The sequence below is a fragment of the Lytechinus variegatus genome, chromosome 5 (assembly GCF_018143015.1).
Source record: "Lytechinus variegatus isolate NC3 chromosome 5, Lvar_3.0, whole genome shotgun sequence".
NCBI lineage: Eukaryota > Metazoa > Echinodermata > Echinoidea > Temnopleuroida > Toxopneustidae > Lytechinus > Lytechinus variegatus.
In genome coordinates, this window is record NC_054744.1 from 24,786,505 (window position 1) to 24,809,542 (window position 23,038).

Genomic DNA, 23,038 nt, shown 5'->3' on the forward strand with positions numbered 1-23,038 from the left:
TAAGTGAACTGGGTTTTTTCAAGTCTGTCCATACGTATTACCAAACGGTGTTTTAACCTTAAAGATGCACTTATTTTCTCCCATCAAACGACAACGGTTTCAAGCTATGTTCCTTAAAAGTGCAATCAATAATATTTATTTTAAGCATAGATTGATGTATAATGCAAAAGTTTAGGTTCTTGAAAATGTTTTTACAAATACGTATATACATAAATTTTGTTGTGAGAAAAGCATAGCGTCTTTGTCACTTTACTTGCTTTAGCCAGAGGGCCTTGTTTCATCTCTGTTTCCCCAAAACAAAATAGCTTTCAGCTAATCGCTTGTCAGTGAAAGTAGCTGACATTGCGTTTTATGAAACGCTCGTCGAGCTAAGTGGGGCATCATTCTGGGCTTGACCTCTCGCAAGATCTCGCGGATAAGATGTCAGAGTGGCGAGGATTTGAAAACGAGACGAATAGCTCTAGAAGTATGGCGTGCCAAGTGTACGCCAGTATATTCTGTGCAATTCAAGCAATTCCGTACACAAAATGTGTTTTTATTCAGACGAAAATCTTTTTGTCATGACGCTTTTCTAATTTCGTACACGAAATTTATTTTGTGTCACACAAAATCATTTTCGTCTCGACGAAATGCACAAAATAAATTTCGTTTAGACAAAATGTAATTGCGTCCACAAACTTCATTTGGCGTGCCATACAAAATGGCGCACCAAATGTCCGATGGTAAATTCCGTCCAATTCACGTCATTCCGTACACAAAAGTTTTTTTGTTCGTATGAAAATGATTTCGTCATGACGCAGTTTTATTTCGTATACGAAATTATTCTTGTCACACAAAATAAATTTTCGTCGAGACGAAATGTAATTTGGTCCACAAAATTTATTTCGTACACACGAAATGAATTTTGATCTAACGAAATAGCACCCCAATTGTCCAAAGGAAAATTCTGTAGGAAAATATGTGTTTCACTCCAACGAAATTCATTTCGTCATGATGCAGTTTGATTTTGTATATGAAATTTATTTTGTGTCACACTTAACATCAATTTCCTCGAGACGAAATAAAATTGCGTCCTCGAAATTCATTTCGTTGCGATGCAAATATTTATTCCGTCAACGAAATGATTTTGTGTCACATCACAAAAAATTCCGTCGACGAAATGATTTTGTGTCACATCACAAAAAATTCTGTCCATGTAAAATAATTCTGTCTCCTCTTTCTGGCAGGGAATATGAGATCGTCGCTGATTGGCTGCACCTTGCTCAAGCCGATATCTTCGCTCGATCGATATCCGGGCGCGGGACGGTCACACTCACAGGTCGGCATGTTGGTGAACCTTTCTTGTTTAGCTTAGATTTCACGTTATTCATGTCAACGAGAGCTGCAAACAACTTCTCTAATTGGTAGAATGTGGACGGACATTGCATTCGTAAGTTTAGCTATGTTTTCGACTTCAAAATTACGTTGAAAACAAAATGGGAATTCGTTAGTCGTTGCCAAACTTGCATTTGCAAGAAGCTGTGCAATTTATAGTCCCGTGTATTCAAGTTTGTGTAGGGTCCTACTGTACTGTAGTCGACCATGCCCATGCCAGGCCAGGGGGATTGGTCTTTTGTGCACACCTAAAATGGTAATGAATTATACAGGCTGATATTTAGGCCTAGATTTTGATAAATGGTGTAAAATTCATACTCAGACTGACTCAGAGCCAAATGCATGTTGAAATTGGAAACTTCATTGGATGACAAATTTTATATAATTATTGACTGTCTGAGACTGAGTCAGTCAGTGATTGACGTGATTTTATTTTTAGATTATGAAAAACAGCTTTAGCTTGGGCACCCACACGCATTGCGAGGTTAGTATTAATACTGGTAAATTAAACCATTGAACCATGTTTGGCAGTGGATTTCGAATTGACAGTTAATGAGTTAGTGGGTCGCGCATGCTGGCTTGCTGCGATCCCACTTCTGCAAGTGATGTCCACGTCCATAAGGCATTAAACACACCACTTCTAAGTAATGGCTTGGTTTTTCTGTGCGCTGTGGCATGTCAGGGGCGGATCCAGCTTTTATAAAGGGGGGGTTGGGGTGGTATGTGAGGGAGCGTAGCGACCGAGTCCAAGCGAGCGGAGCAAGCGAGGGTGTTTGGGGGGTGTCCCCCCTCCCACGTAGGGAAAATTTTTGAAAATCTGTGTGTGAAAATGGCGTTTCCTTGCATCTAAAACACCACTATTTTTGATATAGAGGTCGTTGCCAAATTAACCCCCATGAAAATTTGTAAAATTAAGTTGCAATCCCCCATTTTTTTTTTGGCTGTGTATACAGCCACACGTGTGTGTCTTTACCATCCAGCCACATGCGTGTGGTTATACCCAGAACACCTATCTGTGGATACCGCCACACGCCGCCAGTAATAACAGTAAACATGGTAAAACACGTATGTAGGTCTGACCGTCTATATCACGATCAAAATAACCTCATTTCTTCATTAAATTCTTACATTCTAAACCCCTTTGATATCCTTAGATCGTTTCAATTTCATTCTCACCGTCTTCTCTCCTTGCTTTTCTTGTCTTGTTACAAACGGTCGTCTGTTTAACAGCAAATTCTCTTTTTCTACTTGTGTCGATTCTGGCTTCCTTCGCGGTGGCAGACCCATACAGCGTTAGCGCAGCACAGTAGTAGACATACACAGTTTGGGTTGAATCCCGAGTTTCGTACGTGCGCACATAGCCTAGAGTCAGTAGAGAATCGACACAAGTAGAAAAAGTGTGGAAATTTGCTATTTAACAGGCGGCCTTTTGTAACAAGACAAGGAAAGAAGACGGTGAGAATGAAATTGAAACGATTTAAAGAAATCAGAGTGGTTTAGAATGTAAGAATTTAATGAAGAAATGAGGTTATTTTGATCGTGATATAGACGGTCAGACCTACATACGCGTTTTACTGTTATTACTGGCGGCGTGTGGCGGTATCCACAGATAGGTGTTCTGGATATAACCACACGCGTGTGGCTGGATGGTAAAGACACACGCGTGTGGCTGTATACACTGCCTTTTTTTTTTTTAATGGGGGGATTTTTGTTTGGGGATGAGAATCAGCAACCCTGGCCTAGATTGTCACTTCCGCGGTGGCCCGTGTCCTCAAAAAAGCTGATGGGGGGCAAAAAGGACTATGTAACATTTGTTCGCCCAACCCTCCCCCCAAATAAATAATAATAATAAATTAAATGAATACTACATAGAAATAGAATAACATAAAATTACAAGTTTTTAAAAAAGATAAGATTTAAAAAAAATGGTCCCCAGATTTTTTTTTTTTTTGGGGGGGGTTGCAACCCCCCCTCTAGATCTGTTTCTGCATGTAATGAACCCTTGACTATGAGTTGGGCTTGTCCGTAGACTCTAATGTTAGAGTCGAGGCCTATCTCGGCTCGGGCCCAAAGATGCGCCACCGCGCACAGAAAAATCATGTGGTATGGACACCAGAAGTAAGAATGAGATCCCATGCGCGACCCACTGACTTAGATATCCACTGCCAAAACGGTTCATGGTACAGGGTATAGGGCAAGTCCAAGAAAAGGTCACCCTAGAAGGTAAAATTTTATCTCCAATTTAAGAAGTTATCTTTGGAGGGGTAAGAAAGCCTATCGCCTGTTGTGGTAGCCTAAGTATGTTTGGCCTAGGTCCTAGCCCCACTCATTACTAGTACAAGTTTAGTTACTTCGAGCGATGTTTGTGCCGGCTCCACTTCACCACCACTACTATACGCTCCATCTGGCTGAACATCGTGTCCGTTAAGTCGATCTGATATTCCGAGTGACAAAGGTGGGATTTTATGGGGAAATATGAAACTCATGGAACATCACGATCTTTAAAAACAAAACTAAAATATAGGAGGGGGTCCAGTATCCGGACATGTTATCTTTTGGTTACACTTCGTAATTCAGAAGGTTCGTAATTCCAAAACACGTGAATTCATTATTGCCTGAACCACAATGTTCGTTAAATCGAAAAAGGGTTCGTTAATCCGAACATTTGTGGCGTAATTCCGAAGGTTCGTTAATCCGAAAAGGAATAATGAGTGATAATTCCAAAGGTTCGTTAGTCCGAAAACGAAATGAGGTTCGTTAATCCGAAAACGAAATGAGGTTCGTTAATCCGGAAAAACTAAATGAACAACGAACCTCATTTTTTTTCTGACTAACGAACCTTCGGAATTATGACTCTCATTATTCGGATTAACGAACCTTTGGAACAACGAACGTCATTTCAATTTTTGGATTGTCGGACCTTCGGAACAACGAACCTTATTTCGCTTTCAGATTAACGAACCTCCGGAATATCCAAACCTTCGGAATAACGAAGCTTCGGAATTATGAATGTAAACAATCTTTTTGAAGCCTTCCTTTTTGTCTTTGGATTACACTAAAAATATGAATTCAATACTTGTTATCATCTTCTATTTTGTTCTTTATATTTCCCAACACTTTGTACTAAAATTTGATGAAACTTCGCTTCTAACTTTTTTCAAATGACTTTCTAACATTGATCATGTGGACACACAACCTGTACGGACACACAACAACTGAGTGACCTGAAACTCAGGCAGGACGTTTAGCAATACTTGATTAACCTTATGCCCAAATTTCATGAACTAGGTTTCTAAGTTTTCATTTAAAAAACAACCTTTTGTTAAGATTTGGTGTTGATGCCGCCACCGGCAGAAAAACAGCGCCTATAATATAATTTTACTCTCCTATGCAGGTGAAACAAAACGGAAGGAAAGAAGGGAAAACACAAATTTTGTGCATTTTCATGTATTTATTTTCAATAGTCTCGGCAGTGCAGCCGTCCTTGCATGGTAACTATTATATAAAGATTATCCAGCAGCTTGCAAAGGAAAGTCAGTTTCAAAGTAATTTCTTCAGTGCACAGATGAGGCGAGGGGGTCTTCGGGCGCTTGCCCCCTCTCCTCTCCTACAAAAATAAATTATGACCAAGAAAGTAGAAAAGAAAATGGTGAAATATATTTTTTCTGAATATTATGCTTTCATTGGATATTTATAAAGTTAAATATTTTTATTTTTTTTGCTCGCTCACAAAAAAAAGATCTGCCCAATTATTCATATCTAGCCCCTTCAAAACTTTGGCTCACTTCGCCACTGATTTGTTTCATCACACTTCTATGCAAATACGCCTATAGAATAGAATACATTATATCCTACATAGAGTAAATCATGTATAGTACTATTGGTTCAAGTAGCATCATGTGACCGAATATATTTCAACTCTGACGTCATACCTCGATATATTTTTGGATACTAGTATATCGAGGTCTGACATCATTATTTCACAAAACTGGATCTAGCTAAACTCTCAGGCACACCGGCCAGCGCGCTCTCTCTCCCGGCAAGTCCAGCGATGTGTCGGCACAGGCACTGATCTGCGTTCTGCTGAGCACGATGGCTCAGAGAAAAGTAGGTAATTCAACTCAAGTAACCGGACTTTGCAAGCTCATCACATAGATTTTGGTTATAAATTATAAAAAGTTGGATAAAAAACAAATATATCAGGCGTTTCATTCGAAAGCATAGTGGGAATTATTAATCCTCGGTTGGACTGGCAAAACTACTATATACTTATATATAAGTAATTGTCAGACCAACCTCGGATAAATAATTCAACTATACTTTCTCAAAGCCTGATATATTTGTTTACTATTTCTCATAATTCCATATGGCTTTGTGTAATTATTTTGTGTCCAGAATTACTTCATTAATATGAAATTTTATTCAGAATCACAAAAACTGCAAGCTCTCTTTTTCTCCTAATAATCAGAGACAAAATGAGCCCAAGATTTTGAGGGAGTCAGATGTGTCATATCAGGCAAAATTCAATAGAAGTTGTGAGCGAGCAAGCTTTTCATTAAAAAAAATCACATTTTGTAGCTTGACATAAAAATATTCAGAAAATGTTATATTTCATTTTTCTTTCCCTTTTTTTTTTTGGGGGGGGGGAGAGCATCCCAAGCCTCCCCCCATCTATGCACCTCTGTCTAGTGTCTATATTACTGTTATATTGTTATTTCAAGACTAATTTTCATAGAAACGATTGGTTCAGAAAAAATATTAAACACATGCAGCCTTTCATGGAAAGTTCCCCTGGTTGTCCCGAAAAGGTGTGTTTTGTTTGACTTTCCTCCTCAACCCACCCTTTCGAGAAAAGCTCTCGCGGCATATCTCAACGTCCGTATGACATATTTGTCCTGCCCACCAGAGGTGAAGGCGAGACTAAGGGATCCAAATGTCATCTGTCCGTCCGTCACAAACCTGTAATGACACATAACTCCACAACCGTAAGTCGCTTTTAAACCAAACATGGATGGTAGATGGACCTGGGTGACCTGCATGTTGAGCTGCAGTCAGAGGTCACATGGTAAGGTCAAAGGTCATTTTCAGGTCAACGTTAAAGTTTACATGCAACACTTTTATGACACCTAACTCCACAACCGTAAGTCGCTTTTCAACCAAACTTGGATGGTAGATGGACTTGGGGGACCTGCATGTTATGCTGCAGTCTGAGGTCATATGGTAAGGTCAAAGGTCATTTTCAGGTCAACGTTACAGTTCACATGCAAGACTCTTATGACACCTAACTCTGCAACCGTAAGTCACTTTTCAACCAAACTTGGATGTTGGATAGACTTGGGGGACGTGCATGTTATGCTGCAGTCAGAGGTCACATGGTAAGGTAAAATATCATTTACAGGTTAAAGTTTACATGCAAGACTCTTATGACACCTAACTCCGCAACCATAAGTCACTTTTCAATCAAACATGGATGGTCGATGGACTTGGGGGACCTGCATGTTATGCTACAGTCAGAGGTCACATGGTAAGGTCGAAGGTCATTTTCAGGTCAACGTTAAAGTTTACATGCAGGACACCTAACTTCGCAAATGTAAGTCGCTTTTCAACCTAACATGGACAGTAGATGGACTTGGGGGACCTGCACATGTTACGCTGAAGTGGGAGGTCACATGATAAGTTCAAAGGTCATTTTCAGGTCAACGTCAAAGTTTACATGCAAGACTCTCTTATGAAAACTAACTCCGCAACCGTAAGTCACTTTTCAACCAAACTTGGATGTTGGATAGACTTGGGGGACGTGCATGTTATGCTGCAGTCGGAGGTCACATGGAAAGGTCAAAGGTCATTTACAGGTTAAAGTTTACATGCAAGACTCTCTTATGACACCTAACTCCGCAACCGTAAGTCACTTTTCAACCAAACTTGCAGACTTATGCTGCAGTCGGATGTCACATGGTAAGGTCAAAGGTCATTTTCAGGTCAATATTAAAGTTTACGTGCAAGGCTGGTATGACAAGTGTTATTCCATCCCAGTAATTTCACAATGAAGTTTCGATATAATTCTTGCGTGCCCTCGCAAATCACAATATTTCTGGTTATTTTCATAAGTGGGCGAGACAAAAATTGCTTTTGCCTTGATTTTTAGTCATGTTCAAAATGAATTAGTGATGATTTCATTTTTCTCGGCATTTTAATCCCCAAGTCTGCATGGTTTAATTATGTTTGATGCATGTTTTGCCTTTAGTAGACAGCTGGCAGCCCTCTGTCTCGAGGAGTATTTTTATATCTTTTTCTGTATTTGGTGAGTGAAGCCAACGAAATTCAGCTGAACAACCAACATAAAGGCATGGTCACACCGGCCGAGCGTTGTTGGAGCGGTAGGGAAAGAGGGTAGAATTTTTCTCTCAAAAGGGGGGAAAAAATCGAAAACAAAAAAAACTAAAATCGAACTTGAAAATGGTAAACGGTAGCGAGCAGTGATGATTTTTTTTCTCTCCGCTCCACGACCGCTCCTACAACGCTCGGCTGGATGCCTTTACACTTAAGGGGAATCCAGCATGGTCATAAAATATAGTGTTGGAAAGGAGAAAATTAGATAAAACAGAATGGTGAAAGTTTGAAAGAAATCGGACCAACAATAAGAAAGTTATGGCTGCTTTAAAATTGAAATCCCTATGATTATGTAGATTTCAAAGTGGCAACTGGGTAAGTAAATTATGACAAGAGGCAAGGACAACTTTCCCATAGGCCATGTACTTAATTATCAGGGATTTGTGTTTTTCTCCTAACTGCCCTTCCCCTGGGGCAGTAATCTAAATATAACCCTGGTAGTATATTGTTTTATGTCCTCATGTGAAAGAAAAATAAAAATTTGAAGTAAAACATTTGAAAAAATGACATATTAGCCATTTTATGTATTGGAGTACATGGAAGAGTAGTCCTTGCCTTACATCACTGTGACATCACATATGTGGCCAATTTGCAGTCTCGTGGATCTAGGGATTACCAATATTCACAACTTTAAAAAAATAACTTTCTTATTATTTGTCAGATAGTGTTCAAACTTTCACCTATCAACTTGACTGATTTTTCTTATTCCCCTAAGAACAAGTTTTTATTTGGGTTGGATTCCCCTTTAACAGAGATTGAAGCTTTTGTTCTAGTTTTGGCTCTGCTATTTTTTTGATTGGATGTATTTCCTGATTTATCACAATAATTGCAAGTTTTATCATGATTTAACTTTTTGAAAATTATGCTATTATGTGATTAAGGCTACATCTCTTGTACTTTCTACCGATAGTCTCAATATAACGTTATTAATGGATTATTTCTTGTAAAAAATCCTAAAGATAGGAACTAACTCTGTGGTTAGTAGATAAATATGACTCACTTGTCCAGGTGTTGATAAACGGGCCGCTGCTGAGTAGGCCTAGAGTTTTCTTAATTATATATAATTGATTTCATGACATGTGTTTACATTTGCTGCAGATTCCCATTCAGCCGTTGGACTGAACTGGTACTGTAACACAGTATGGATGGTCAATATGAAGCAAGCTTCATCGAATTCCTCCAAGAGCTCTGAACTCTGTTCTGATCATTTTGAAGATGCTTGCTTTGACAGGACTGGGCAAACGATTCGTCTAAGACAGGATGCTGTCCCAACCACATGTAATTTGCCGCCTCGTCATCAGAAGGTACAGTAGATCTATATCATACGTGTTTTAAAGAAATATAATCTCTGTATTATCTATCTACCTTTGGTTTGACAGAACAATGTTTTGAATATTCCATTCTCAGTAGCCAAAGAGAAATGAAAATTATCCTATTCGGGAGGGTCACCATGGACCTCGGCCTATACTGTGTACCAGGGGACTGTGTATTTTAAGTTAACGCTTACTAAATGATCAAACAAATTAAAAATTTGGTTTAGCCCTACATAATTAGCATGAGCTTCTTTGAAATTGCAAAGCTAAGGGTGTATTGCTGATTTTTCATAATTTATTAAAATTCATTTTTGATAAATTATTTTATGCATAAATAGAGAATTCTCTGCTGTACAGTTAAGTAAATCTCTAAATAAGTTCCCAAGTTCTACAGTGCGTATGAAAAAATGGGATAGATTTGAAAAGTCTATAAAATTTTTGTTTCAAATTATGATCTCAATATTTTGGTGTCAATACATGCTATGGAGTCTTATCCTTCAAATGCTATTAAAATAATTTGGTTTTGTTCGTGCTTACGCAAACACAAATTTTTGTTTTGTCTGGGGTAAAAAAGGAAGCTTGCGCCAAAATGGCATAATATGATGGTCGGACTTCTTGCTATCAGCAGAATTCCTCTTAACCTTTTCATTATCTTTGCCATAATTTTCGAATTATGCAGTCGAAATTCATTTCCAAATCTACTTATTTATTTGGATAGTTGTGGTGTTGTTCCTTTTTAATATGTTCTCTTTTAGTTTTGAATATTCCTTAGGCAAGAACATTTTTTTAAACCAAATTATGGTAGAGCGTGTTTTTTTCGAATCCTTTCATTGTGTTCTGCAAAGGTAATGATGCCTTTGAACAGTGGCATACTGAGGGGTGGGGGCTCGGGGTGCTCCCCCCCCCTCCCAATACAAAATTATGACCAAGGAAAAAAGTGGAAAGAAAAATAACAGAAAACATAGAAAGTGAAATATGATATTATTCTGAATATTATGTCAAAATCACAAAATTTGATATTTTAGTAAAAACTGGAAATTTTTGCTTGCTCGCTTCACAACTTTTTAATGCATTTTACCTGATCTGCCATATCTTCCTCCTTCAAAATTGACTCAATACACCATTGCCATTGAAAGACATGAATATTTTCTTGTTTGTCCTGTCAAGCACAATTAAACTTGGTGAAGGATTCAATGACCCTTGAAAATAGGATTCATGTCTTTTATAGGTACCATTACATAAATTGTTTCACATAATTATTATCAAAGGTACCATAACATAATTTGTTTCACATAATAAAAAGGATTTGAATGATTACAAATTCTCCCAATTAAAAATGCAAATCTTCTCACTTGGGTTGACAAGAAAGTCTCTTCTTACTTATGAAGGAAAATTCAAAGGTAAAAGAAGTTCAAATTAAAACCAATGTAATTCAGGTAAATGAATAAATTTATTAGTGAAATTTGACAGCATTTTTCGAAAATTATGGCAAAGATAATGAATATATTATAAGTCTGCTGATTAGCCAAAAGTCTAAAAGTATAAAACGTCCCGTGTTCGCTCAAGCATGAATTTATTTTTTAAATGCCATTTCAAAGATAAGATCTTAGAGCATCTATTAATATCAAAATATAGATATATTTTGAGACAAAGCAAAGATTTTATAATTTCAACCAATAAGTGCAAGAATAATGATGCATTTGTCATTTATGATTTAAAATAGAATTTCCATTGGATTAGATTTGTAAGAAAAATAATGTTTTTGAGCAATTCAAGGTCCGACATGAACTCATACATTGTTGCATTACTGCGTATCCGGATGCCGCAAACTTGGTCCCTAAACTTCTGCGAGACTTGACCAACAAAAAAAATATGAGGACATGTTTCTAACTGTGGAATTATTGCAAAACATGTGGAGGGGGGCTTATTAAAGTGATGGTCCAGGCTGAAAATATTTATACATGTAGCTTAATAAATAGAGTAGAAGTCACTGAGCAAAATGCCGAAAATTTCATCAAAATCAGATGACAAATAATCAAGTTATTGAATTTGATAGTTTATAACAGTAGTTTGTGAAAACGGTCGTCATGCATATTCATTAGGTGGGCTGATGATGTCACATCTCAAATTGTTCTTTTGAATTTTATTATATGAAATTATGTTTATTAAATTTTATCCTCCAAGAACTAGAAAAATTGGATTGACAACTGATTTAGTACATTAGATATTAATTGCTGAAACTTATTTCATCATAATGGAGACACATCATTTACACATGTATAAAATAATGAAAAAATTATGATTTTATGAACCAAACAGAAAGTGGGGATGTGACATCATCCCACCTAATGAATATTCATGATATGACTATTTTCTCAAAATATTGCTAAACTTTAAACTTCAATAACTTTATTATTTGTTATCCGATTTTGATGACATTTTCAGCATTTTGCTCAGTGGATTCTACTCTATGTATTAAGATATAAATATTTTCAGCCTGGACCATTCCTTTAAGACCCCCCCTTCCTCCTTTGGGGCCAGATAGGGTTAATAAATCATCATGAATATTTAAACATGTTTATTTTGCTGCACGTCCATTGAAAAGGATTCATTTCTAAACAAATATTATTCTAAATGTACTATTGAATATTAATTTGACAAATTTAAAGTCATTTTTTCATTCTTGCATCTCGGTTTATTCAATTTTTCTTCTTTTTTTAATGTTTTTTTTTTTTTATTCACTCTTCTCGTACAGAATGCACACAAACCAGGGAAACCCTCGAAAGAAAGTCATTTAGATTCAGCAAGCAACCTCCCAGATACTGCAAAGACACCTGTACCAAAGTCTTCAGCACCTTCCCTGGGACTACTACTCAATGCCAAAAATCTAAGAGGGGTAAAGTGGAAGATAACAGCAACATATATCTAAATGGGGTATTGTACAGTATGATTGATCAACCAATGATACCAGTTGTATTCTGACATTTAAATCCATGTCCCTCTGACCAATGTTGTCAAATAAAAACCTTGCTTTGAGCATAACATCCTCAAGGTGGTCTGAAATTCTATTAGAAGGTACATGTACTCTTCTGTGGAAGTTCATTTTATGCTTTGACTGCTAATCTATAAGTTTTATTATCAATATGCTAGTGTTCTGAAGTTGATGTGTTAATAATCAATTGTTTTAATGTTTTATTCTATTTAAAACATAATAGATGGAGACCAGCAGCAGGAGCTAATGTTGGTCGTGATGAGGCATATACCACCATCAACAATGCTGCAATTGCAGTCACCACCACCAAGTCTGCTTCTGTCACTGCCATCACCATTGCCACCGCCATTACCAAGACCACTCCTGACACAAAGCCCCCAAGTCCTCAACTGACCAGATATTGCAGCTGGAGAAGGATATACCAGGAACTTCAAAGCCAGGGCTTGCCAGTCTCCTACAATAAGAAAAATGCCATGGGCCCATCTAATGAACTAGTAGTAGAATATTTGGCCACAGTTGTAGAAATGCAGAGACTAACATACTGCCACAGGTAAAAATCAATGTCAGATATGATGGATAGTCTTTGAAATATGGGTTGCAGAATGAATATCAGTAAAACCCATCATGATGTGCTATCTGATTTAACCCTAAAAAGGCCGTGGGAGCCCAAAAATTTTCACGATAAATCCACAACGTGAAAGATTGTGCCGCGTCATTATAAAGCCTTTTTTAAAAAAAGTTTATGAGTGTTTAGACAAAATTTGTGACACCTGGGTACCCGGTTCTGCAATTATGCAACATTGTGCATTGTGTAAGTACACATGTCAGAATTGCACTAAAATGTGATTTCATGGACAAATCCAATGCAAAATCTGTTTCTAGCCAGAATTCATAATTGTATCGTACCGGTTAATGTTTATTTTTACTGATTAAAATCTATTAATTTCATTGTGCTTATGATCAGAAAATTTTGTCAACAATATAAAAAAAGTAAAAAAAAACAAAGAAATACTTAAGAAAGGAAAAAAATACATATGAAAGGTATGTGATATCAATTAATTTTTATGTGTCTGAACAAAAACTTCAAGGTCTGTGTTTATAGATTTCCAGCCAAATTCTAATTTCATGCATGATTTAGTAAAACATATAATTCTAAATAATTTTAGAATGATCAAATATACAATTTTTTCATCTGTGGCAGGCATTTTGCATTTCTTCACAATTGCGCAATTAACGGTCAATCTTGAGGGCCCCCACTCCCCTTCCGCCCATCTTTCCTGCCTCCAAAATACCCTGGCAGTCTTATTAGGGTTAGATTAAGTCTACATTAAGCAAACATAAAATTCTTACAATTGAATTCAGTGGCGTAATGAGCCAAATATTTTGAGAGGGCTAAATATGGCGAATGGAACAAAAGTTCTCCAAAGAGAGCGAAGGGAGTGTGCAAAATTTTAGAACTTTTTAATACAGAAATCAAAATTTGGAAAGATTTTGACGTAATAATATCCAGTAAATACTCTCTATTTCACCCTTTCTCGTTCGCTTTCTTTCTTTTTCTCCTTTTCTTTCTTGGTCGTTAAACATTGGGGGGGGGGGCAGTCAGACCGCAGGTCCCTATGCTAATGAGCAAAAAGTCCAGATACATCCAAATCATCTCGTGGCTGAATCCTTGCAAAATCTTGTGATTCATGAGATTTTCTTTCTCGAGTCTAAGAATTTACCTGTTTTAAAGAGAAATTCCAGTATTGGTAACGATCTCAAAATGACTTTTTACAGAATCTAATATAATGACCACCCAAGTGTCTGTTTGTATGAATAAAAAATATGTGCCAAAGGATTCTGGAAGAAATTGTGTAATTGCTGAGAAATAAGCAAAATAAGCTCATATTCCAGCAATAATAATACACTGTCCCACGTGTGCCTATCTGTGTTGGTGATCTTCAGTGTGAACATTTTTCAGCGTAGATTTCAAGATTTCACAAAGTTCAGTTTATGTAACTTTACCAAATCTAGATCCTCGATGATATACTGACAATTAAGCCAGACTTTCTCATGAAATCAGTGTTTACTGCAACTACTGGCATTTCTTTTTAACCTCAAGTTAAATTAAATATTATTGCACTATCAGATAGAGTAAAAGTTACTCTTTCATATTGGTCATTTATTTTGTATACAATATTTTGTTAAATAAGTAAATTTCTGGCCTGAAAGTGTGCCTCAAAACTTAATTTTCTTCCATTTTCTTTTGCACATTGTGCAAACTTTTTATTTTGAGCCTCAATGATATCCATATCACCATAAAGCTGAACTTCTTTTCTTTCTCACAATGCCACTCTTGATATGCGGCACCTTTTAATCGGGTCAAGATCACACTTTTCCCACTAAGGTACAATACGAGATTTCTGTAATTTTGTACTTGCATGAAATCCAGAGTTCTGATTGGCTGGATAAGGTTCACAGAACAACAGGCACAGGGTATTTGAGGAGATTACCACATGGGAAGTGTGACCTTCCTACGAACCCTGGCACTGGAACCGTTGGAATTTGCCACTGGGTGGTCTATTTGACCAATCAGAATGCAGTATTCTTGTTTTCAAACTGCTTTATGTACTTGGCAAATGAAAAGTGTGATCTTGACCCGATTAAACCAATTCTTATTTTGAAACCTATATCGTTTCAAAGCATACATATTCAGCTTTATCATGATATAAAAATCATTTGGGCTCAAACACAAATAAATAAAGTGTGAAAATAGCAACTTTTGTCTGGTGAAAATATTTATTTTATAGCATATTTTAGATCAAACTTTGAACCTATATTACAAAATCTTTGAATAAATCCAAACATATGACATGAAAGAATGATTCTTCTTCTTTACAATGGTACCAAATTCATGAAATTCGATGCACAGTTAGAGCAGCAATGACCGAATGAAAAGGTGTTATGGTCCGCGTCAAGCTCATTAAATATACAAAACATCTCAAGTCATGAATATCATTTGGATGAAAGAAGCCACTCTCTTGGGACCTGCAGTCTGACTGGGGGGCATGGCCCCCATCTATACATCAGTGATGGATTTAATACTTTTTGCATGTACGATGACGATGCTCGCTCTCTCTCACCCATCCTCACTATGTGTATATGTGTGTGCAAGATGAATTATGAGGAATAATTGCATGAACTGACGTTTTTCAACCAGAGATTGATCCTTATATATTATTTACTATTGCATTTTTGTTCATCATATTGACCCATCTTGACCCCTTTACCCCCCCCCCCCTGACAAAAACCTAATAGTCAAATGAAGTTTCCTTTTCTTTTCTTTTGATATACATGTAATGTATTCATGTGAGAAAAAAAATTATAGTGCCAAACATTTTTTGAAAATTTTAATTTATTCCTTCAGGTGAGGTTTTGTCCACAGTTCCAGAAGGACACAAAATAGTATCAGAAAGTCATGCCAGAATCAACAACTGAAGGGTTTGAAGAGCCAGATAAAGAGCCGAGAAATGTGATTTTAAAGGTAAGTTAAACTTATTTATAATTCTGATTCATTTTGGCATAGAAAGTAAGTCATAATAACAATTTGAATTATTTTTGTCTTCTTGATTTGCTCTTTGTCAGGAATCCAAATTTTAGAATTAAACTCTTAGTTTGAGGTGTTGATGATTTTTTTTTCAGCTGCAAAAGTAACAAACCAATATCAATCATTGGTCGATAATGTGACTTGCTTTCTCTTGCCAAATTGGTACATGTACATGTATATTCTGCATTTCTATAATGATTGACCCCACCACTAGCACATAAGATGCAACATGTCAAATAACTGTCAAACTCACTTCATCATGTATTTAATTATTAATATTTCATTAAAGGAGTAAAAGGACTCAGAAAGATTACCCGAAAAAGCTCACAGAATTTTTTTTACTGGTAGACCCTTTACATTCATTTGATGAATTGAGTTCATGCAAAATCAACTGAATGTTATGAGTACAAAATCCTGTTAATACACCTTACTGTGAGGCTATTCTGGTAGGTCATCCCGGGAGTGCCTGAGGATCTTGTCCATTTGGATAAATCTTGCAAAGTACCAAGAGGTGCCTCCACCCCCCCCCCACTCTATTAAGGGTTAACAATGAAATTGAAATTAGGAATAAGTTTAGTATCTTCCCGGGGGGGGGGGGGCACTCAGTATATAATGCATAGTGGGTATGTGCCGCGGAGGGGACCCCCATTTTCACACTCAAATTTCCGTTCCAAGGCATAGCATTTTTGCCTTGTTGATAAAAAGAACAAAGAAAGCCGCTCCAAGGCATAGCATTTTCTTCTTATCGAGAAAAAAGAAGAGGGAAATCCGCTCCAAAGCTAGCATATTTTTCGTTACGCCGCTCCGATCGCATTGAACGAGTCAAATTTTGGTGAAAAGCGGCCGCAGAGCTCCCCCAGCGCGCGCTAGCTGCATCATGCACGCATGACCGTTCCGTGGGGATGCATACGCACTCACACGCTGGCGATCCGTTCCAAGGACCCCCGTTTTCACAAACATTTGTCGTTCCGAAGCCCGTTCCGAGGACCCTCCTTTTTACAATAAGCCCGCTCCAAGGCCCCCGTTTTTTGTCTCGCCCGCGGCACACCCCCACCACATTTTTGGTCGAGTGCCCCCCCCCCCCGGGAGTATCTTGCTCATATGCATTATAAATTAATTACTATTTCAGGTACTTCAATCACATGCACAGTAGGAGCAAAAACAGCAGCAAACACACAGGAGATGTAACACTACATTGACCAACAGCAACAACTACAGCAGCATCAACAATTTCTGCAGGAGATGCAAAAACCACACTGGCAACCTCAACAACATCAAGGTGTCCAACAAGCACTCCGGGAACGTTAACAGCAACCACAGCTTCAGCTGGAGTTTCAACAAACACATCAGAAAAAAACCAACAGCAGCAAAAAAAACACTTATGAATAATGAAATGAATCTAATTGAAACTCAAAAGCCAATGACGCAACATCTTTGACAAACTGAGACAATTATTCATTCTTTTACAGGATAAAGAAATACTTTTTTAAAGTGTAAATTTGCAGGAACACAATGGATGTTCCTATGTATCTATTTAATGAAATAAATTTGACTTTAATAAATTCAGTAAATTCAATTCAATAAATTTAGTGATTCAATAAATATCTACTTTTATTTGTCAATGAGTGAAAATACCTGTATTTTCTATTTAGAATGACAAAAAGCAATTTATCAATTCAATATCATCAAAAACTTTAGCAATATGGTTGTTAGGCCCTCCAAATTGTTGATATTTTGATGAAAAAGCCGTTTCTGCTGCAATATTTGACGCAACTCAAATAGATCAAATATTGTCGCAGAAATTGTCATTTGCCCCTGAAAGTATCTGCGGCAAATATTTGACGCAGCTCAAATAGCTGCATCAAATATTGCCGCAGAAATTGTCATTTGCCGCTGTTTTGAGATTTGCCGCAGAAAATGGGAGTTGCCGCTGCGGCAAATGTTTTATGAAACGGGCCCCAGGTCAATCAAAATATTTTCGAATTCGTGCTGGTGAGCAACACGTTCACTCCCAGCGATAGGGACTTGTTTAAAAATGGCATAGGAAATATGCATTTTCTAAGTATGGTAAACTCATAGTAGAATTTAGGTGTTGCAAGAATTAAATTGTGAATGAACTGTATTGGTAGGTAAGACATGCGTAGAGGATTATTTGTCTTTATCCATTTCTATTTTCCACATTTTTCTTTTGTTTGACTTTATTTTCTAGGGGGAAGCCCCACTCCCCCATTCCTGTGGATGCCAATTGGTTGGGGGCTTGGAATAGTGCAAGTTAAAAGGGTGAACCTGAACTTTATAGATATCAAGAGAGAAAGAATTGGAAAGTTAAAATGAATAAAAACAAAGATGGAGAGAGTGAGAAAGATGGTGGACTTTCAAGGGGCATTAAAAAATCTCATATTAAAACATCATTTTTGTTTTTGTAATTATTCTATTTACCCAGGGTCAGTCAAAATATTAGCATCCACAGGAGGGTGGGATCCTTCCCGCCTTAAAACTGAAATCTAAAGAAAAGTGTAGAAATGGATAAAAGACAAAGATCCTCTGCGCATGATTTACCAGCAAATGCAGCTCATTCAGAATTTAACTCTTAGAGCACCTAAATTGTACTATAGGCCTACAATATGTGTTTACCATGCTTAGGAAACACATATTTCCTAAGCTATTTTAAAACGAGTCCTACTGCTCGGAAGTGAACAAGTTGCTTCCTTACTCATATTCAAGAACGTTTTGACTAACCTCCTTTTTTAATTGGTTGCTTTGCTCCCTCACATACCCAACAATTTGTTGTCCTCTACATTTCTTCTGCTTGGTCACTTCGCTCCCTCTTACATATTCCTCAAATCTCTTGGCCCCTGCATTTTCCTTCTGTCATTTTGCTCTCTCGCATATATCCCCCCCACAAAATTCTGCTCTGTCGCATTCGCTCCCTCGCACATATCCCAAAATTGTTTTGCCCCACCCTGCATTTTTTTTCTGCTGACAGCCATGTCCTGCCCAACCTCTCTCTCCAATACCTTGAAATGATGGGGGGGGGGGGTAACTTTAGATATGAGAGTGACCGAACAATTGTAAATCAGTGAAATATTTGACTTTTCTTTTGATTAGTTAATATTTTCTGTGAGAGTGATTATTGCAAAGGATTATACCCCTTTCTGTACACAAAACATACCAGTATTTTGAGAAATAACAACAGAAAAAAGACCACATTCTTCCTGACTGTTCAAATCCTTAAAAAAATAAAATATGGTAATTTTTACTTTCTCAGGCATTCATCACAGGCTCCCCAATTCCTGTCTCTATTTCTCTATCACCCCCATTCTTAATTCATCTTTTTGTCTCTATCCAACAGCTCATTTATAACTGTGGCCTTGTTCTATCCTACATGTATTCTATTCTTCTGTCAGCTTGCCGTCATTCCTACTTTTCACAAACTTTTTTCTCTTCTGACATTCAAATCAGAATGAATATACTGTAAGACATCTTCAAATTCAATGAATTCATTTTTGTTACATGCCCAGTGATAAACGTTTTCATTGAGCTATTTTAAATAATCAGAATCCACACAGCGTAAATTTTTTGTTGTAAAGTTGTGCAAATCAATGTTTGTCCAAACTTAAAAGCAAGTAATGTATAAGGTAGGACTTCTGTGTGGTTTTCAGCCTCTTCTCCAAGTTTTAATACAGTCCATTATTGTTGTTGACTTCCACTTTACCCCTCTTGGACTTTCTGGTATTCAGTAGGAGTGGTCTTCGAGAAATTAAGGTGCTGAAGACTTTGGCACTGGTGTCTTTGCAGTATCTGGGAGGTTGTTTGCTGAATCGAAAAGTCTTTTGGGAAATACCTTGGTTTGGGTGAATTCTGTAGGAGACGAATTAATAAAAAAATAAGAAAAAAGAATATTGAACAAAAACAGATACAAGAATGAAAAGATAACTATTCAAAGATAATTTTTCAATCAAATATTCGATTATCCATGAAGAACAATATTCGTTTAGAAATCAAACCTTTTGCAGTGACTTGCAACAAGATAATTTTTTTAAAAATATACATGATGATATATAAACCCTATCTAGCCCGGGGGGGGGGGCTTAATAAGCTCCCCTCCCCATCCACATTTTTCATGATAAGTCCACAATGAGAAATGAGGTACCATGATTACTTTTTGGTCAATTCTGCAGAGCTTTTGAGACACCCGGATATTCAGTTACGCAACATTTTATGAGTTTATGTCGGACCAAAAATTGCTCAAAAATATTATTTTGTATACACATTTAATCCAATGGAAATTCTATTTTCAGTCATAATTGACAAATTTATCATTATTCTTGCACTTATTGGTTGAAAATAATCAAATCTTTGCTTTTTATAATCAGAATAGTGCCATGAACAGATCCCATTAAAAAAACTATAAAATACATAAGGCCCCAAAACAAAGAAATACATATGGAATTATAGAAACAATAAAATACATAAGATTAGAAATGTCATTTACCATTTATTTTTGAGCAACTTTGTTAGAAATCATAGAATTTCGGGAATTCTTTAGAGATTAACCTTTAAAACAAAGAATTCTCTATTACGCATAAATTAGCATTACTAATTTATTAACAATAAATAATTTATTAACAATAAATTTTAATGAATTCTGTAACCTTTAGTTCCATGCTTGCAGATTACATTGATGTTGATGTGTGCATTGGTTTTCGTTTTGATCAGAGGCAAGATCTGAAGAGGGGGACCAAAAAAGCCCACCTCCCCCTCCCTGGGCTATGCAATCTCAAAGTAGCCCAGGATTATGAGTTAAACCAAATTTTAAAAAATATATTTATTTAGTAGTTTACTGTAAATACACAGTATAGGCCCCGGTCCATGGTTATCCTCCTGATTAGGATAATTTTCATCTCTATTTTGCTACTGAAAATTGAATAATTAAAGCAATGTTCTATCAAAACAAAGGTAGATAAAACAGAATATATATTTCTTTAGAACGCATGTATGATATAGATCCACTGTACCTTCTGAAGACGAGGCGGGAAATCAAATATGGTTGGGACAGCATCCTGTTTAAGACGTATCGTCTGCCCAGGTCAAAGCAAGCATCTTCAAAATGATCAGAACAGAGTACAGAGCTCTTGGAGGAATTCAATGAAGCTCGCTTCATATTGACCATCCTTACTGTGTTACAGTTCCGGTCTTGGTACCGGTTCAGTCCAATGGCTGAATGGGAATCTGCAGCAAATGTAAACACATGTCATAGAATCAATTACACATAATTAAGAAAGTTTGACGTGTCCAAAGGAAACAGATGCCCCCGCAGAATTGTAGTACAAAATGTTTTTTTATTGTTTTATGATGCAATTTTCTGTAAATCAATTAAACTATACACTAAATAAAATAAGATTTCAGTTCTTGATGTTTTAATAAGAGATTACCACAATTTTGTTTATGAATTTTGAACAGAAAAGTTGATATTTCCCCCCAAATTACTAAATCATGGAAATTGAATGCCTACAAAAAAAAACACTTTATAAGTAATATGACATTTCATTCCTAAACATGATTATATACGTGTTGTCCCTAGGTGTCCTGAGTCTTGTCAATCGAGGGGGGGGGGCGAGGAGATTTGGAATTTGCACAATGGAAAAATTGATATACATTGGGTTTCAAAGCTTAATTTCATTTCGGGTAAATCAATATGCTTTATTTCATTTGAATCAATTATACCAATTTTAGGGCATAAAATACAAATTCAATTCAAACCTATAAATATAGCCCTTGAACTACTTATTTTTTTAATTCAGGAATTCTGATCAAATGTATATTAAAAACAATCAGTAGGCCTATATAATGTTTTTAACCCTTATGAGACTGGTGGCTGATTAACCCCCCTTGTCATATATTGCAATAAATCCACTGCACAATTTTTTTTACCGCATCACTCACAGACTTACAGCATCACTCACTTTTTCGAGTCTCGCGCAACTTTTGAGACCAAAATTGCGACCCCCTGGTATGTGCTTTCGAAATACACAACATTTTGGAAGTGCATGCAGACCAAAAGTTGCTGGAAAAATGTGAATTTGCGTACAAATCTATGGAAATAGTGTTTTTAGCCATAATTCATAAATGTGCCATTATATTTCCTTTTACTGATTAAAATCAATTAATTTCAACTTTTTTACGGTCAAATATGGTCCCCGACTATTTCCATTGAAACAACAATAAACACATAAGAAAATAAGTGTGATGTTGAAATATATTGAGTCTGTGAACCAAAAGTGATCATTTCAGGGGCATTATTTAGTTAATTAGAGCAAACTTTTGATTTTACGCGTAAATTAGCAATGAGATTTAGGCAAAATTTGATTATAGTTTTTTAGAATATACCATGGGTAATGCGTTTGCCAATCATCGCTGTGATCCCATGATTGACTGCCCAGATCATAAAGCCCCCCCCCCCCCCAGTCTTCTTAGGAAATGAAATAGCCCAGTCTATGTAGGTTACTGGTAATGTTTTTTTTTTACTTTTTCATTTTTCTTATGTACAGATTTTCAAATTTATTACTAATAGAAATTTTCAGCAATTTCTGAAAATAATGATACAGATACAAATTTTGGCAATGACTCACATTGAGTTGTACATGAAATCAAGTTTTTAAGCAATTCGGGATCTGATAAATGCACTTGTGTATATCATAACTGCGTAACCATGCATGCATTCCAAAAATAGTCTTGAATGTTGTGTGGCCCTGCCATGTTTACGAATTTATTGTAGATAAAAGTGAGCTAATCACATAGATTTGTTTGTTAAAATGATATTCTTAATATTGATTGCTGTGCAAGATTGAACAGGGAGAAGAGGAACATGACAAAGCAATCAAGAAAGAGTAAAGGGGGGAAGAGAAAGAGGATTTATTTATAACACACAAGTAAAAAAAATGTGTTTTAAAACACACTGGTTAAAACGTGCCAACCCGGGCCCCAGTTAACGCGATCAGAAATCCATTCAATATGATTGAACTTAATATCATGCAGAAATCATACGCATATAAATATAATCAAAAAATAAATTTTGAACCAACTTGCATAATGAGCTGTGAACTTAGCCTGTATTTTGGTAACATCTACCTACACACCAAATTTTTTTAAATCCATTGAATGTTTTTCAAGTTATTGCGCGGAAACCAAGGGGGGGGGGCTGACAGGGGCAACACTTAATGCCCCCTCCGGGCTTCATCTGCAGGGCATAAAAACTCTAGGCCTACTCATCAGCAGGGGCCCGTTTCTCAACACCTGACAAGTAGTCCTATTTATCTACCAAACACAGAATTAGTTCCAAAATTACCCAAAAGGATTAACTAGAATCCATTAATATCATAT

At 36.6% G+C, this 23,038-nt stretch overlaps 1 protein-coding gene and 1 long non-coding RNA gene across 5 annotated transcripts; one reads left to right on the forward strand and one right to left on the reverse strand.

Annotated features, from left to right (window-relative positions):
• The first annotated feature begins 1,202 nt into the window (after window positions 1–1,202).
• Window positions 1,203–16,820, forward strand: LOC121415789 (THAP domain-containing protein 1 A-like). Of its 4 annotated transcripts, none has more exons than XR_005970055.1 (6): window positions 1,203–1,429; window positions 8,863–9,068; window positions 11,833–12,011; window positions 12,293–12,619; window positions 15,476–15,592; window positions 16,785–16,820. XR_005970055.1 is itself a non-coding variant. In XM_041609117.1 (3 exons), the coding sequence occupies exons 1-3, from the start codon at window positions 3,552–3,554 to the stop codon at window positions 12,004–12,006; spliced, it is 426 nt and encodes a 141-aa protein (XP_041465051.1). In that variant the 5' UTR covers window positions 3,329–3,551; the 3' UTR covers window positions 12,007–12,224. The 4 variants fall into 4 exon arrangements, 1 of the variants encoding a protein (XP_041465051.1); XR_005970056.1 differs by having other exon boundaries at window positions 1,204–1,429; window positions 11,833–11,973; XR_005970057.1 differs by lacking the exon at window positions 1,203–1,429 and adding an exon at window positions 5,197–5,481.
• A 2,052-nt stretch (window positions 16,821–18,872) lies between these two features.
• On the reverse strand, window positions 18,873–21,056 carry LOC121415790. Its single transcript, XR_005970058.1, has 2 exons — window positions 20,674–21,056; window positions 18,873–19,516 (listed from the first exon to the last, which is right to left on the reverse strand). It is a non-coding gene; the product is annotated as an uncharacterized LOC121415790 (long non-coding RNA).
• Between the last annotated feature and the right edge of the window lie 1,982 nt (window positions 21,057–23,038).

Excerpts from the sequence above, each read along its gene's own strand:
- LOC121415789 (XM_041609117.1), top strand. The coding sequence starts at position 3,552 with ATGGTACAGGGTATAGGGCAAGTCCAAGAAAAGGTCACCCTAGAAG. Across the intron at positions 3,598-8,862 it reads AGAAAAGGTCACCCTAGAAG|ATTCCCATTCAGCCGTTGGA; the intron begins GTAAAATTTTAT and ends CATTTGCTGCAG. Across the intron at positions 9,069-11,832 it reads TGCCGCCTCGTCATCAGAAG|AATGCACACAAACCAGGGAA; the intron begins GTACAGTAGATC and ends CTTCTCGTACAG.